This window comes from Muntiacus reevesi, chromosome 5, assembly GCF_963930625.1.
Source record: "Muntiacus reevesi chromosome 5, mMunRee1.1, whole genome shotgun sequence".
NCBI lineage: Eukaryota > Metazoa > Chordata > Mammalia > Artiodactyla > Cervidae > Muntiacus > Muntiacus reevesi.
In genome coordinates, this window is record NC_089253.1 from 25,897,902 (window position 1) to 25,914,790 (window position 16,889).

Consider the following 16,889-nt stretch of genomic DNA (forward strand, 5'->3'; position numbering starts at 1 on the left):
TTGGTTTCTGCCATACATCAACTTGAATTAGCCATAGGTATACATATGTCCCCTCCCTCTTGAACCTCCTCCCTCGCCCCACCCCTCTAGGTTGTCACAGAGTCCCAGTTGGAGCTCCCTGAATCATATAGCACATTCCCACTGGCTATTTTACATATGGTAGTATATTCTTTCTATGCTACTGTCTCCATTTTTCCCACCCTCTTCTGCCCTCTCCCATGTCCACAAGTCTGTTCTCTATGTCTGCATCTCCATTGCTGCTTTGCAAATAGGTTCATCAGTGTCATCTTTCTGGAGTCCATATATGGAATATATATGCCAATATATGGTGTTTGTTTTTCTCTTTCTGACTTATTTCACTCTGTATAACATGCTCTAGTTTCACCCACCTGATAAGAACTGTCTCAAATGCATTTTTATGGCTGAGTAATAATCCATTGTATATATGTACCACAGCTTCTTTATCCATTCATATCTTGATGGACATAAAGATTGCCTCCATGCCCTAGCTATTGTAAACAGTGCAGCAATGATATTGGGAAACATGTACCTTTTCCAGTTACGGTTTCCTCAGGGAAATGACCAGTAGTGGGATTGCTGAGTCATATGGTAGTTTTATTGTTTTTTTAAGCAATCTCCATACTGTCGTACATAGTGTCTGTATCTATTTACATTCCCACCAACAGTGTAGGAGGGTTCCCTTTTCTCTACACCCTTTCCAACATTTATTGTTTGTAGATTTTTTGATGATGGCCATTCTGACCAGTGTTAGGTGATATCTCATTGTAGTTTTATGTGCATTTCCCTAATAATGAGCAATGTTGAGCATCTTTTCATGTGTTTATTAGCCACGTTTATGTCTTCTTTGGAGAAATATCTGTTGAGATATTCCGCCCACTTTTTTGAATCAAGTTCTTTGTTTTTGTTATTATTGTGTTGTTGATAGAGTAAGATTTTAAGAATTGATGTTTGTATGTATTTGTGGCATGTATTTTAAAGTAAAATTTTATGTTGTGAGCTATATACTGAAGTTTTAGATACAGGAAAGATTTAAACTGATTTAATTGTTTTGTAATGCCAATCATCACAATACTGATTTGAGTCGAGAAAAGCAGTTAGAGTTCATTCAGGATCGGTTTTCATATATCCTCAACTTTAATGAGAATATATATTTAAATTAGTGTAGGTTGTTGTTCTGTATCCCAATTATTTTGGTCGTGTTTCAGTTTTCATTAAATAAATATGTGATTACATCATAATTTAAAATGTTAAGTGGTACCCATTCATTATTTTAATAAACTTATGCATAGTGCTTACTTGGTCACTGGGCCATGCCCTGTGGATACAACAATGAATAAGACAAATGTGAGGAAGCATTTTGTATCTCTTTATTCATTTAAAAGGAAGGGGAGTTTGGAAGAGAACATTACTGTATATGTATTGCTGAATCCTTTTGCTGTTCACCTGAAACTCACAATTTTGTTAACTGGCTATACTCCAATACAAAATAAAAATTAAAAAACAAAACAAACAAAAAAAGAAATAGACAACCTTATTTGAAAAGCAGAAATAGAGACACAGATGTAGAGAAAAGAAGCATGAATACCAAGCTAGAAAGGCTGTGGTGGGATGAATTGGGAGATTGGGACTGACATATATACACTATTGACACTATGTATAAGATAGATAAAAAATAAGAACCTACTGTATAGCACAGGGAACTCTACTCAATGCTCTGCGGCAACCTAAATGGTAAGGAAATCCAAAAGAGAAGGGATACATGTGTGGGTATGACTGATTCACTTCACTGGATAGAAGAAATGAACACAACATTATAAAGCACATATTCCAATAAAAATTTTTTTTAAAAAAATCAGAAGAATTAGGAGAATGATGTTAAAAGACAATAAATCTAAAATCCTTTACAAAACTCATAATTTAGTACAGAGCAGTAAATACTACACTATAGAACACCCTTCTTAATGAGTTTTTCACCTCCTTATTCCTTAAGGAATAGATTAATGAGTTCAGCATGGGTGAGACAATATTATTTAATATTTGCACCATGGCACCAAGAAATGGGTTGGGTGTGGGCTGCAGATAGATGATGATTACAGGTCCATAGGCACAGAGAATGGCAGTGAGGTGGGCACTGCAGGTAGAGAAAGCTTTCTGCCTGCCCTCTGCCGAACGGATCCTCAAAATGGCAATCCCAATGCGTGTGTAGGAGACACAGACACTCAACCAAAGAGTTAAAGCCAGAAAGCCAACATTAGTGGAACCCACTCTCTGGGCCTGGGAGCTATCAGCACAAGCCAGGGGTAAGACAGCAGGAATGTCACAGAAGAAGTGGTCCACCCGATTGGGGCCACAGTAGGGTAGCTGAAAGGTAAAGGATGTCAGGATGGTGGCCTGAAGACAACCCACCAACCAAGCTGCCATGACCAAACCAACACAGACTCCAGTTCTCATGATGAGCTTATACCTCAGTGGGTGACAGATGGCAACAAAGCGATCATAAGCCATCACAGAATAGAGGCAGCCTTCCGTAGAACCCAGGAAATGATAGAAGAAGAGCTGAACAGCACATCCCTTGTAAGATATGGCTCGGCTCTGGCCAGAGAGATAGAATGTCATCTTGGGACAGGTGACAGAGGGGAACAGCATGTCCAAAATTGATAGGAGTCCCAAGAAGAAGTACATGGGAGTGTGAAGGGTCGAGGAGGAGACAATTGCTAGAAGGATAAGCAAATTTCCCAGCAGGGTGAAGAGGTAAATGAATGAGAAGATGACAAGGAGCACAGTCTCCAGTCCCTCTGTCTGAGGTATTCCCAGTAGGATGAACTCCTTCAGCTCTGTGTGGTTCCTCATGTTCCTGGGAGGAAGGTCTAGGGGAGACCAAAGAAAGGAAAGCTCGAATGTGGAGGTTAATTGTTGACAGACACAACACCAATACGTTCATCCATCATCACTCAATCCTAAAGGAAATCAACCATAAATACTGGAAGGACTGTTTCTGAAGCTGAATCTCCAAAACTTTAGCCACCTAATCTGAAGAGCTGACTCCTTGGAAAAGACTCTGATGCTGGGAAAGATTGAAAGAGAAAGGAGAAGAGGGTGGTAGAGGAAGAGATAGTTAGAAAGCATCACCAACTCAATGGACCAATGAACATGAATTTGAGCAAACTCTGGGAGATAGTGAAGGACAGAGGAAGCAGGCATGCTATAGTCCATGGCATGGCAAAAAGTCTGATATGCTTAGGGACTTAACAGCAGCAACATTTGTTTAAACATAAAGATGATATTAAAATTGAGAGTTAGAAATTATGCCAAGAACATTGAAGGTCTAGTAAGTACTTTCTTGGTGGTTCGGCCGTGTAGAATCTGCCTGCAATGCAGGAGAACCAAGACATTAGGGTTGGATGCCTGGGTAAGGAAGATCCCCTGGAGAAGGAAATGGCAACCCACTCCAGTATTCTTGCTGGGGCAATCCTACACATAGAGGAACCTAGTGGGCTATAGTCTATCAGGTCCCAAAGGAGTCAGATATGACTTAGTCACTAAACTACAACTTATGGCAATAGATAGCCCAGAGATAGATATAGTAGAGGTTCCTTTCCAATTTCTATCTTTTGAACACTTCTCATATCTTTTCCAACTTGCTTTAACTTTTCCAACGCTGAGGTCTTCAAATCATAGATCAATTCATGAATTCTATTGCCTAAAATCCTATCTAGCTCTAGCTCTAGCTCTATTTTTATTTTGGTGGTAATGATATATGGGAGAGGGTGAGAGTCAGTTTTTTTTTTTTTTTTTTTTTAATTTAAAGAATAAAATTTGGGCACTTACAAGGCAAAGAGGGAACATAACTGGCTGGTGTTATTGAGTTGAAAGTCACTTTTCTCTCCTTCTGCAGGAGAAGGAAGCAGCCCTGTCCTGCTAAACTCCCATCAGCTTGCAGTCTGCTGGTAGACCTCCAGAATTCTATTTTCCGATCACTTTCAAATAGAATGCCAAAAATCTCAATGTGCTTTTCTCTCTTGCAATAATTTCTTCGTTGACTCTAGGAACTGCAATAATTCCCAAACAAGCTTTAAGTAACCTTGGCCTTCCTTTGGGTATTAATCCATCTAGTCAGAGATCCTATTAAGCAAGGAAGCAATTAACTGCTTGTTTTAATTATACGTTAGTAACTAGACAGAAAGAGAGTGAAGGAAACTGATTAAAGATTAAGCCTTTTATGATTTCCTTTGTAAAATATACTTCAATAGAATAATATAATAATTTAAAACTTCATTTGGCATATATATCATGTATTTATAGGTACATTTATGTATTTACTGCTTTTTCATGTGTATGTCTTGCTTTAATTAATGAATTATTTTATTATTTGAGGCAAAAGGATTGATCTATTCAAGAAGTAGTAATTGGGTTAGCTCAGAAAATTAATGAAATTGATGAAAAGCTAAACTCATGGAGGACTAGAAACTAGGGCAGCTCCTCAGCAGTAAGAACTTGTGGTGCATCCTCAGGGCCCTGCCAGCAGGTGATTCAACCTCAGCCACCCTTTGCTTCTGAGAGCCTCAGATCCAGATTCAAATCTGATGAATCTCATGCACACCTCTGTGGCCGTGGTACATGGTACAGTGGATTAGAGATAGGCAGTCCTCCAAGGGGTAGGGGAAATAAAGGCCTATTGCCAGCAGTAAGGGCTTCCTTGATTGCTCAGTTGGTAAAGAATCCACCTGCAGTGCAGGAGACCCTGGATCAATTCCTGGGTCAGGAAGATCCATTGGAGAAGGGATAGGGTACCCACTCCAGTATTCTTGGGCTTCCCTTGTGACTCAGCTGGTAAATAATCCACCTTCAGTGCTGGAGACCTGGGTTTGATCCCTGGGTTGGGAGATCCCCTGGAGAAAGGAAAGGGTACCCACTCCAGTATTCTGGCCTGGAGAATTCCATGGACTGTATAGTCCATGGGGTAGCAAAGAGTCAGACATAACTGAACGACTTTTACTAGAGGGGTAAGAAACAAACTGAGGTCAAAAAGAACTTTTAACTGTAACTTGAAATATGTGTCTTATAGTACTCAGCATCTGTTCAAGTTTCATAGATAAATGCCTAGGATATTCAATGAATATTTGGGATGACAGATTTCAAATTCTTCATTGAACACATTCATTAACTTGCTTATTTATACATATACTGATCCATTTATCTCACAAATAGTGGATACTAATTATATCAGGCAGGACAATAATTGTTTTCCAGGAGAGCCAGAAATGTTGTTGAGCCTGTGTGGTTAAACATAGTCCCCCTGTTCAAGAAAGTTAGAGTCTCTCTGAAAGAAAAAGAGTATATAGACTGTCTTATTTAAACCTTATAGTTATCTCTCATGACGTCTTCTACAGATGAGGAAAGTTGGGGTCCAAGAACTTAATTTGCCCCAAATCATGGAGTTTACTCTGAAAGGAACTAGGATTTGGTCTCTTCTTTAGGACTTTGCCCCTAGTTTCTGACCACAAAGTTACAGTATTTAAGGAGCATCTAGGTAGTTAGATTATTTCAAGTATATCTGGGTTTCAATATAAAAAGTAAGCTTAATATTTTTGTTCATATCTGACTAATAATAAAAGAATGTCCAAGTTAATAATTCTGCCATCTTATTTATCTTTAATTACTTTAAAAATTTTAGAGAGTGATTAATGACTTGAAAAAAACTGTAGAGGCTATATAAATATAAAAAATGATAACTATGCATTTGACTAGGAAGTAAACAACATGACATTGACCTTGGTCTATAAGAGTGTTTTCAGAGGAGATATAAGTCATGGACTATCTTAGATACCAATCCAGATGTTTCAGAATCAAGGTTGCATGTGCTAAATCAACATCACAGTCAAACTGAAAACACAAATATTCTACATTCAGCGATGATACTTTTTGCAGAATAAATAGTTATAAGGTCTCAAGAGGGCAGAGTTCAATAAATAAGTTTTCTTTTTAAAATTTCCTCCAGAAAGTACAAAAATGTTCCAGAATTATCACAAGCAACAAAGGATGAATGGCAAGTTGTATTTTACCTGCATTTTTCATCAAAGTTTCAATTTGCTTTTTATACTGATAAATTGTTATCTTTAAGTCACTAAGCTTTGTGATTGTATTTCATGCAGCAATAGGCCACTAATACATTAATTCTTGACCTTGAAGCTGAACCTGTAAAGGCAGCTTTCAGTCCTCCTTTTTTTTTTTTTTTTTTTTTTTCAAATTTCTGGACTGCCACATAGGGGCCATCTTGGGTGGGATGGCCTGGACTGTGCCTTTCCAGGGTATAGTCATCTTTTTTAAAGCAGCTTCTTAAAATATAATTGAGTTAAAAATTGTCCATATGTTATATGTACAACTTGATGTTGTTATACATGTATGTGATGTAAAATGATCACTTCAATCAGATAATTAACATTACCATCACCTCACAGAGTAACAATTTTTTTCCTTTTTCATATTTCTTTTCTTTCCTTTTTGTTCTCTTTTTTTGTATGTCTGGTGAGAACACTTAAGACACTGTCTTAGGAAACTTCAACTATTCAATAACTATAGTTGACATGCTGCCCATCATCTCTATAGGATTTCTTCATTTTGAGTAAACAAAGCCTTGTGCCCAAGTTATTTGTGTTAAATGTAGATTCTGTGCATGTCTTGAATATATTAAATGTTTACATTTAATAAAATAGAACTTTTAGTATTAGTTTTTTATTTACGCTTTACCCAGCAAAGCCAAGTACTCAGGATTTTTATTTTCTTTAATTGATGAAAAGCACACCAAAAAGCAATTATACAAAGAAGCATCTCAGCCTTTAGGAAATTTAATTTATTAAAGACTAACATTTGTTCAAAATGGCTTGCAAGGCATGCATCACTGTGTTTGATAGGAAAGGTCATGCAGAAAACTAAATGGTAGAATGATATACTTGACCTGGATTCTCAGTATGGGGCAGAGAGAGTCTGAGGGATAAGAAACAATAGTGGGAGAAGGAAGCCATTCTCCGTTGCTCTCGTTATTTCAGCTTTCCCTCCTGTGATGGGAGTGGGGGTGAGCAGACAATAATTTGGGCAAGTCCTGGACTGTCTTGCCTGTGTGCTAAGTCACTTCAGTTGTGTCCGACTCTGTGACCCTGTGAACTGGAGCCATTTGGGCTTCTCTTTCCATGAGATTCTCCAGGCAAAATACTGGAGTGGGTTGCCATGTCCTCCTCCAGGCGATCTTCCCAACCCAGGGATTGAGCTGGCGGCTCTTAAGTCTCGTGCATTGGCAAATGGGCTCTTTACCACTAGGACTACCTGGGAAACCTGACTGTCACCAAATCAGCCAGTAAAGAGGAAGAGTCTCCCCAGGCTCAGTTTTACACCTGACTTACCAAGGAGTCTTGTGATGGGAAATACTGAGATCTTACTGATCTTTTAGTCCTCAGTTTGCTGGTGAATCCTGGTTTTGTTCTTTATGATTTAGATTCCAGGAGTTGAGTAGAAGTCCAGGCACCAACTCCGTATCAACATTCATTCCAATAGATCATGAGCACCGTCCTAATAAAGAAAAGTCCTAAGAGTGCAGCAACATTTGAGGTAGGTGATGATGAATTTATTGCTGCTTGACTTATGGTTTTTCTCCAGGAAATCTTAACAGAACAGGTGAAGGAATGGAGTAGGCACGTGGGTGCACCAAAGACTTGGCAGGAAGACATGATGGAGAGAAGGATTTGAGTGATTTAAAACTAATTATAATAATGGTCAAAAGAATCTAAACTAGGTAAGAAGCTAAGTAAAGACAAGAAAAGGCTGACAGAGGACAAAGTGATGTGAACAAATTAGTGGTTTCAGTGAGGTCATTGATTCATTTCTCCCAAATTTATTCACAGCTGCTGTGATGTACAATACTGTTATGCTCTGATGGGGAGAAAATAGTCATTGGTCTCAACTCTCACAGAGCTTGCAGTCTAGACCCAGAAAGGGATTAATCAAATAATCATACATGGAAGTTATAATTATTTAATGCAGTAAATGCTAGAAAGAAGAGTTCAATGTATTTAAAAGTTATAATGGGAGAGTGTTTGTATTCAAAGAAATTGTGTTTCTCTTTCATGTGTTTAAATATTTGTTGTTGTTCAGTCGCTCCGTCGTGTCTGACTTTTTGTGACCCCATGGACTGCATCATTCCAAGCTTCCCTGTCCTTCACTGTCTCCTGGAGCTTGCTCAAACTCATGTTCGTTGAGTCGATGATACCATCCAGCCATCTCATCCTCTGTCCCCCACCTTCTCCTCCTGCTCTCAATCTTTCCCAGCATCAGGGTCTTTTCCAATGAGAAGTATCCACATTAATATCTATTATTATTGTTATTTGAAGAACTGGGTAGTGTTCCTTGAAGGTCCAGAGGAACTTCCCTGAGAAACTGTTATCTGAGTTGAGATCCAAAGAGAAATTAAGAGTGTAGGGAAGGGAAGGGAGAAAGCATTCTAAGCAAAAGCAACAGCAAGTGCACAGGCTCTGAAAGGGGGCACAGCACAATCGATAAACTTGAGAAAGAGAGGAAAAGAACTGTGAGATAAACTGGAGAAGCCCTAAAACATGTGACTACTAAGGCCCACTTGGACACTGTCAAAATTTTGATCTCCATATTAGGAGGTTTAAGAGAAGCTAAGAGGGTTTTCAGTAGCAATGTGCTTGAGTATTTAGGGGAGAGAGGACATATGAAGAGATAATTCTGGCTATCATGGGGACAGTGACTAGAGGAGCTAGAATACATTAAGGGAGCCAAATAAGGAAGATGCTTGAACAGTAGAACTTTGAGATCATTGATCAGGAAAAAGGGAGAAAAGATAGTAACGAGGTCAGAGAAATGCTATTGGGAATGTATGTGGATTAACATCCTGCTTTAGCCTAATCTGATAACATCAGGACAGAACTTCATTTTTGTATTTAAGGTTCTGTACCTGAATGTACATTGAGAACAGGACTTAGATTCTAATAATCAGGTTAAGTGAAGTGAAAGTGAAAGTGTTAGTCACTCAGTCATGTCCGACTCTTTGCGACCTCATGGATGGTAGCCTGCCAGGCTCCTCTGTCCATGGAATTCTCCAGGCAAGAATACTGGAGTGGGTTTCCATTCCCTTCTCTAGTGGATCCTCCTGAACCAAGGATTGAACCTGGATCTTCCGCACTGCAGGCAGATTCTTTGCTATCTGAGCCACCAAGGATCCCTAATCAGGTAAAGCTCCCTCACAAGTATCTCCTGGGAACACCCAGAAGATTGCAACCAACAAAGGAGAGTAGCAATATGAGAATGAGAATAATATAACCTCAGGTTATATTCCAGGTTTTGAGATTAGAACATTGAAAATTAGTTTTGGCGTGATTCATAAACATCACCAGTTCAGTTCAGTCGCTCAGTCGTGTCCGACTTTTTGCGACCCCACGGACTGCAGCACGCCAGGCCTCCCTGTTCTTCATCAATTCCCAGAGATTACTCAGACTCATGTCCATTGAGTTGGTGATGCCATCCAACCATCTCATCCTCTGTCATTCCCTTCTTCTCATGGCTTCAATCTTTTCCAGCATCAGGGTCTTTTCAAATAAGTCAATTCTTCATATCAGGTGGCCGAAGTATTGGAGTTTCAGCTTCAACATCAGTCCTTCCTATGAATATTTAGGACTAGTTTCCTTTAGGATTGACTGGTGTGATCTCCTTGAAGTTCAAGGGACTCTCAAGAGTCTCCTCGAACCCCAAAGTTCAAAAGCATCAATTCTTTGGTGCTCTGCTTTCTTTATAGTCAGCAACATAATGCATAACAACATAACACAGCATAACACATCCCATAAACAACATAACACATACTAATTTGCAACTGGTATCCCCAGTTAGCTTCAGTAGATCTCTAGCCTTTCCCTCTCGATTGTTTTCCTCTACTTCCTTGCATTGATCATTGAAGAATGACTTACTATCTCTCCTTGTTATTCTCTGGAACTCTGGATTCCAAAGGGTGTACCTTTCCCTTTCTCCTTAGCCTTTCACTTCTCTCCTTTTCTCAGCTATTCGTAGGCCTACTCAGGCAACCGTTTTGCTACTTGCTTTTCTTTTTCTTGGGAATGGTTTTGATCACTGACTCAAATACAGTATTATGAACCTCTGTTCATAATTCTTCAGGCACTCTGTCTATTAGATCTAATCTCTTGAATCTAAGGTATTAGAAACGGAGGTATTTAACAACTAATAATTGGAGAGGCTCAACAGTAGATGGAATTATAAAAAAAAAATAGAGAAGTTAGCAAACTCACAAATCACAGGATATGTTAGAACTAAGTAAGGAGCCTTATTTTTAAATAGTGATAAAGCACACGAAATGGCTGCCCGGGTGGTGCAGTGGTAAAGCATCTGCCTGCCAATGCAGGAGAAGCAGGTTCAATTCCTGGACTGGGAGGATCCCTTGGAGTAGGAAATGGCAACCCACTCCAGTATATTTGCCTGGGAAATTCTACGGACCCAGGAGCCTGGAGGGCCCCAGTCCATGGTATCGCAAAGTGTTGACCAGGACTGAGCACGCGCGCGCACACACACACACACACACACACACACACACACACACAAACACTTAACAAAGTATTTTGCTTTGTTAATTTGCTATCTTCACCATTTGAAGTATATAGTGCAATAGTATTAAGCATATTCACGCTGTTGTGCATCTAAACTTCAGAACTTTCTCATCTTGTAAAAGGAAACTCTATATTAATTAAACTACCCATCTTCCCCTCCCCAGCCCCTGAAACCACCTTTCCACCTTCTTTTCTATCATTTAACTGCTCCAAAAACCTCAGATTGCTGGAATCTTGCAGTATTTGTCTTTTTGGGGTGGCTTATTTCAATTAATCTTCTCAAGGTTCACCCATCAAGTAGCATCCAATTATGTCAATTTCCTTCCTTTTCAAAGTGGGAATAATATTCTATGTATGTATATACCACATTTTGACTATCCTTCTATTATTAATGGATGAAAATAATTTTCACCTCCTATGTATTGTGAATAATGCCGCTATGAACATGCTATAAACATGAATATTCAGGATGCTTTTGGATGTATATTAGAAGTAGAATTGTTGAATCATAGGGTAATGTTAATTCTAAATTAATTGAGGGATCTCCATACTATTTTCCATAGTGAATGCCCCATTTTACAGTTCCTACAAACAGTATACAGTGGTTCCAATTTCACCATATTTTTTTCCTTGTTCCTTTTTTTTCAGTGAATGCCATTTTAGTGGATGGTAGGTGACATTTCCTTGGCAACTTAACTTGCATTTCCCTAATGGTAGTGATATTAAGCATCTTTTCATCTGTTTATTATCTGCTTTGCAGAATGTCTATTTCAGACCTTTACCCTCCTTTTAATCAAGTTGCTTTTGTTGATGATGGAGTAAGATTTTAATAATTGGTGTTTGCATGTGTGTGTGTGCACATATAAGTAAAATTTTATGTTTTGTGCTATACTAAAGTTTTAGATACATAAAATATTTAAACTGGTGTATTTATTTTATTTTTGCAATTCCAGTTATAACAACACTGATTTAAGAGTCAAGAAAAGTGGATGGAGTTCATTCAGATTTGGTTTTCTTACATCTTCAACTTTAAAGAGAATATATTTTTAAAATTAATGTAATTGTTTTGTATCCCAATTACGTCACTCATGTTTCTGATTTCACTTGACACTCATGGCTCAAGCAGTAAAGAATCCCTCTGCAATGCCAGAGACACAGGAGATGAGGGTTTGATCCCTGGGTCTGGAAGACCCTTTGCAAAGGAAATGGCAATCCACTCCAGTACTCTTGCCTGAGAAATCCCAAGGACTGAGCAGTCTGGTGAGCTACAGTCCACAAGGTTGCAGAGTCAGACAGGACTGAGCACACACGCATATATGCATTTATTTTGTTTTCATGTAAATAAATAAGCAATTGCCTCATAATTTGAAAGGCGAGGTGGTATCAATTCATTCATTCATTCAACAAATTCACTCAATACTTACTAGGTCACTGGGCCTTGTCCTGTGGGCATAACAGTGAATAAGACAAATGTTATGGAATTTTCCATTGTAAAGACATCTACTGAACAAGTTTAAGTATTAGTGTGGTAAGTATCTGTCCATAATCAGTCTCCAGACTTTACCAGAACTCACAGCATATGGGTTCTTCTAGCTGTATCCAGTATTAAGTGGACAGAGAACTAATACTACTTAAATCCAGCATATTGTCTAGGTCACACTCCCATAGCACAGGAATAAGATTCTAGGTGATTTTAGATTTTGCAAGTCAGGTTAAGAGGGGCCATAGAGCTATCATGTTATTCTAGGCTTTAGCGAACTTCCTCTTGTTCTTTTGTCTCAGGTCTTTTGTAACAGCAGCAGCTTATTGTATTCGAAATCTTCACTTTTTTTGTTTTAATGGTTTCAAGTAGTTTGGAAACTTTTGAGAGTAAAAGTGGAATACAGAAACTACAAATCACTAGAATGTCATAAAAACTAAGAGCTGACATGTCTGTGGGATCTCCAATAAGTATTACCCACTCTTACTCCATGGATTCTGGAGAAAACCGAGAAATAATTATCAACTGGAATATTGTTGCAGACTAAGTTGGAAGCTGTAACTTGGTGGGAAAACCAGATAAGCATGGTAATTGAACTCAGTAATCAAGATATCTTCTCTTCAAACAAACCTGGACAGGAGAACTTCCCTAATCCTTTTACATTAGAGAGTAACCTGGGATGTCATCAGTAATGGTAGAGTAGGAAACATGGACAGTAGGAACTGAGGGCTGGGACTAGACCTGGCTTTACCATAACTAAGCATGTGTTATGAATGGCTATATGTCAGTGCCACCATGTACAGAGGGGTGCAATGGATTGTGGCACAGAATTAGTGGAGATAATAATAAAGTCAGTGTGTAAACACAACCTGTGTCAGTGCATGCTTTAGCAGTTATTTACTGAACACTCTCTGAGTATCATGAACTCTGGAGAGAGGTAATGAGGATGAGTAACTGCCAAGTAGGTCCTTTAAGGCAGTCATGGGGTAAGAGCTATGTAATTAACAAGATCTGAGCTTCAGGCCTGGTTTTCCACTTAATGTGCAACCTTGGGTTCATCTAAAGTCTCTAATCTTCAAAGTTCTGTTTACAAAACGTAAACTACTTTATGGGGTGATCATGATGTAAAGATTACAAGAGATGATATCTGTGCAACATTCATCACAGAGCCTGGAAAACAGATCATGTTCTGTCAATGGTAATAAAAACTATTAGCAACATGGAGGAAGTGAAATGTTTATAGCCAGAAAAGGGGAACAATTACATCTTAAATGGAGCAAAAAAAAAAAAAAAAAAGGAATGAAGGGTGGTTTGGCACAGAGAGGGCTGTTAAAGATCCTTCTTCTTGGATAGCCACAGTTTCTCACTATGAGCAGCCAGGAAACACAGGTTGCCCATTCTAAGGACAAGAAATCTGTCTCTAGCTCTTTGGTATGCCTCTTGGACTTCTTTCCTAGGATTAAGGTACTGAGGATAGTATTAGTTATGGAGTTACTGTTGGGACTCTGTGGTTTACACACAATGATAGAAAGTCTTATTGGGTAAACAGAATTTAACGCTTTAGAGAAAGCATTTTCTATTATCTGTTTATTCATTTAAAAGGAAGGGACGTTTAGAGGAGAATGATACATGTATATGTACGGCTGAGTCCCTTTGCTGTTTACCTGAAACTGTCACACCATTTCTAACTGGCTATGCTTCAGTTAACAATACAAAATAAAAGCTAAAAAAAAAAAAAAACAAACAAAAAAAAACAACAAACCAAAAAGGAAGAAATAGACGATCTTATTTGCAAAACAGAAACAGAGACACAGAGAATAGAAGAGAATAGAAATATGGCTATTGAGCCTGAAAGCAGGGGAATGAATTAGGAGATTGGGGCTGATATATACACTATTGATACTATATATACGATAGATAACTAATGAGAATCTCCCGGGTAGCACAGGGAACTCGACTCAATGCTCTGTGGTGACATAAATGGGAAGGAAATAAAAAGAAGGGATATGTGGTTGGGTATGGCTGATTCACTTTATGGTGCAGAAGAAATTAACACATTGTAAAGCAACTATATTCCAATAAAAACTGTTTTAAAAAGAAAAAGAAATAGAGAATGATGTTAAAAGACAAGAAGTTTCAAAAATCCTTTACAAAATTCACAATTTATTTCAGAGCAGTAAATACTACATTGTAGAAAACCATTTTTAGGGATCTTTTCACTTCCTTGTTCCTTAAGGAATAGATTAAAGAGTTCAGCATGGGTGAGACAGTATTATTTAATATTTGCACTGTGACACCTAACAAGAGGTTGGGTGTGGGCTGCAGATAGACAATGATTACAGGTCCAAAGGCACAAAGAATGGCAGTGAGGTGGGCACTGCAGGTAGAGAAAGCTTTCTGCCTGCCCTCTGCTGAACGGATCCTCAAAATGGCAATCCCAATACGTGTGTAGGAGACACAAACACACAACCAAAACATTAAAACCAGAAAGCCAACATTAGTGGAACTCACTCTCCGGGCCAGGGAGCTATCAGCACAAGCCAGGGGTAAGACAGCAGGAATGTCACAGAAGAAGTGGTCCACCCGATTGGGGCCACAGTAGGGTAGCTGAAAGACAAAGGCTATCAGGACGGAGGCATGAAGATAACTTAGCAACCAGGCTGCCATGACCAAACCAACACAGACTCCAGGTCTCATGATGAGCATATACCTCAGTGGGTGACAGATGGCAACAAAACGATCATAAGCCATCACAGAATAGAGGCAGCCTTCCGTAGAACCCAGGAAATGATAGAAGAAGAGCTGAACAGCACATCCCTTATAGGATATGGCTCGACTCTGGCCAGAGAGATAGAATAGCATCTTGGGACAGGTGACAGAGGGGAACAGCATGTCCAAAATTGATAGGAGTCCCAAGAAGAAGTACATGGGAGTGTGAAGGGTCGAGGAGGAGACAATTGCTAGAAGGATGAGCAAATTGCCCAACAGGGTCAAGGGGTAAATGAACGAGAAGATGACAAGGAGCACAGTCTCCAGTCCCTCTGTCTGAGGTATTCCCAGTAGGATGAACTCCTTCAGCTCTGTGTGGTTCCTCATGTTCCTGGGAGGAAGGTCTAGGGGAGAAAAAAGAGCAGAAAGCATGAATGTGGAGGCTGACTGTGACAGACACAATACCTATACATTCATCACCATTAACTCCTAAAGGAAATCAACCCTGAATATTCATTGGAAGGACTGTTGCTAATCTGAAGGTCCAATTCTTTGGCACCTGAATGAAGAGCTGACTCCTTGAGAAAGACCCTGATGCTGGGAAAGATTGAAGGCAAAATGATAAGGGGGTGGGCAAAGTATAAGATCGTTAGATAGCATAACCAACTCAATAGGCTTGGATTTGAGCAAATTCTGGGAGTTAGTGGAAGACAGAGGAGCCAAGAATTCTGCAGTCCACGGGATGGCAAAAGAGTCTGACAGGACTTACCAGCTGAACAACAACCACCACTACCTCTGTTTAAATATAAAGATGATGTTGAAAATGGGAATTAGAAATTCTGCCAAGAATATTGTGGGTCTACTAAGTGCTTCCCCAGTGACTCAGTGGTGTGGAATCTGCCTGCAATTCAGGAGAACTGAGTTCCATCCCTGGATTGAGACGATCCCCTGAAGAAGGAAATGGCAACCCACCACGTATTCTTGCCTGGGAATCCCATGGACAGAGGAGCCTAGAGGGCTACAGTCCATGGGGTCGCAAAGAGTCAGACACGACAGAGCAGCTAAGCAACAACTTTATGGCAGCAGACAGCCCAGGGGTAGGCATAGCAGAGGCTCCTTTCCAATTTTCATCTTTTAAATATTTCTCATATCTTTTTCAATTTGTCTTAACTTTTCCAACACAGCGAGGTCTTCAAATCATAGATCAACCCATGAATTCTAAGACCCTACCCTAACTATTTCAAGCTCTATTTTTATTTTTATTTTACTTTTACATTGGTGATTACAATGAGGAGGAGAGGGTGAGAGTCAAATTATTGTTTTTTTAAATGAAGGATAAAATTTGGGCACTTACAAGGCAACATAACTGGCTGGTGCTATTGAGTTGAATGTTGCTTTTCTCTCCTTCTGCAGGAGAAGGAAGCTGCCCTGTCCTGCTGAATTCCCATCAGCTTTTGCAGCCTGCTGGTAGACCTCCAGAGTGCTCTTTTCTGATTACTTTCAAATAGAATGTCAAAAATCTCACTGTGTTTTCTCTCTTATAGTAATTTCCTCTCTGACTCTAGGAACTGCAAAGATTCCCAAACAAACTTTAGTAACCTTGGTCTTCCTTTGGGTACTAATCACAGAAGTCAGGGACCTTATTAAACCAGGGAGCAATTAACTTACATAATTAGTCTTTTGTTAGCAATGAGACAGAAAGAGAGAGGAGGAAACTGATTAAACCAGAAATCTTTTATGATAATCTTTACAAAATATACTTCAGTGGAATGATATTATAATTTAAAAATTCATTTGGCACATATATCACATATTTCTAGGTACATTTATATATTTATTATTTTTCATGTGTATGTGTTGTTTTAATCAAATAATTGTTTTCCTACTTGTGTCAATAAGATTGATTTATTGCAAGGACTAGTAACTGGGTTAGCTCAGAAAATTAATGAAATTGTTGAAATACTAGGCTCATGGAAGGCTAGGAACTAGGGCAGCTCCTCAGCAGTAAGAACTTGTGGCACATCCTCAGGGCCCTGCTGTCAGGTGATTCAGCC

At 39.1% G+C, this 16,889-nt stretch overlaps 2 protein-coding genes across 2 annotated transcripts; both read right to left on the reverse strand.

The window, feature by feature from the left end:
- Positions 1–1,938: 1,938 nt before the first annotated feature.
- LOC136169227 (olfactory receptor 10N1-like) lies at positions 1,939–2,871 on the reverse strand. Its single transcript, XM_065937035.1, has one exon. It carries the CDS (start codon positions 2,869–2,871, stop codon positions 1,939–1,941), a length of 933 nt encoding a protein of 310 aa, XP_065793107.1.
- Positions 2,872–14,289: 11,418 nt separating this feature from the next.
- On the reverse strand, positions 14,290–15,222 carry LOC136169047 (olfactory receptor 10N1-like). Its single transcript, XM_065936806.1, has one exon. It carries the CDS (start codon positions 15,220–15,222, stop codon positions 14,290–14,292), a length of 933 nt encoding a protein of 310 aa, XP_065792878.1.
- Between the last annotated feature and the right edge of the window lie 1,667 nt (positions 15,223–16,889).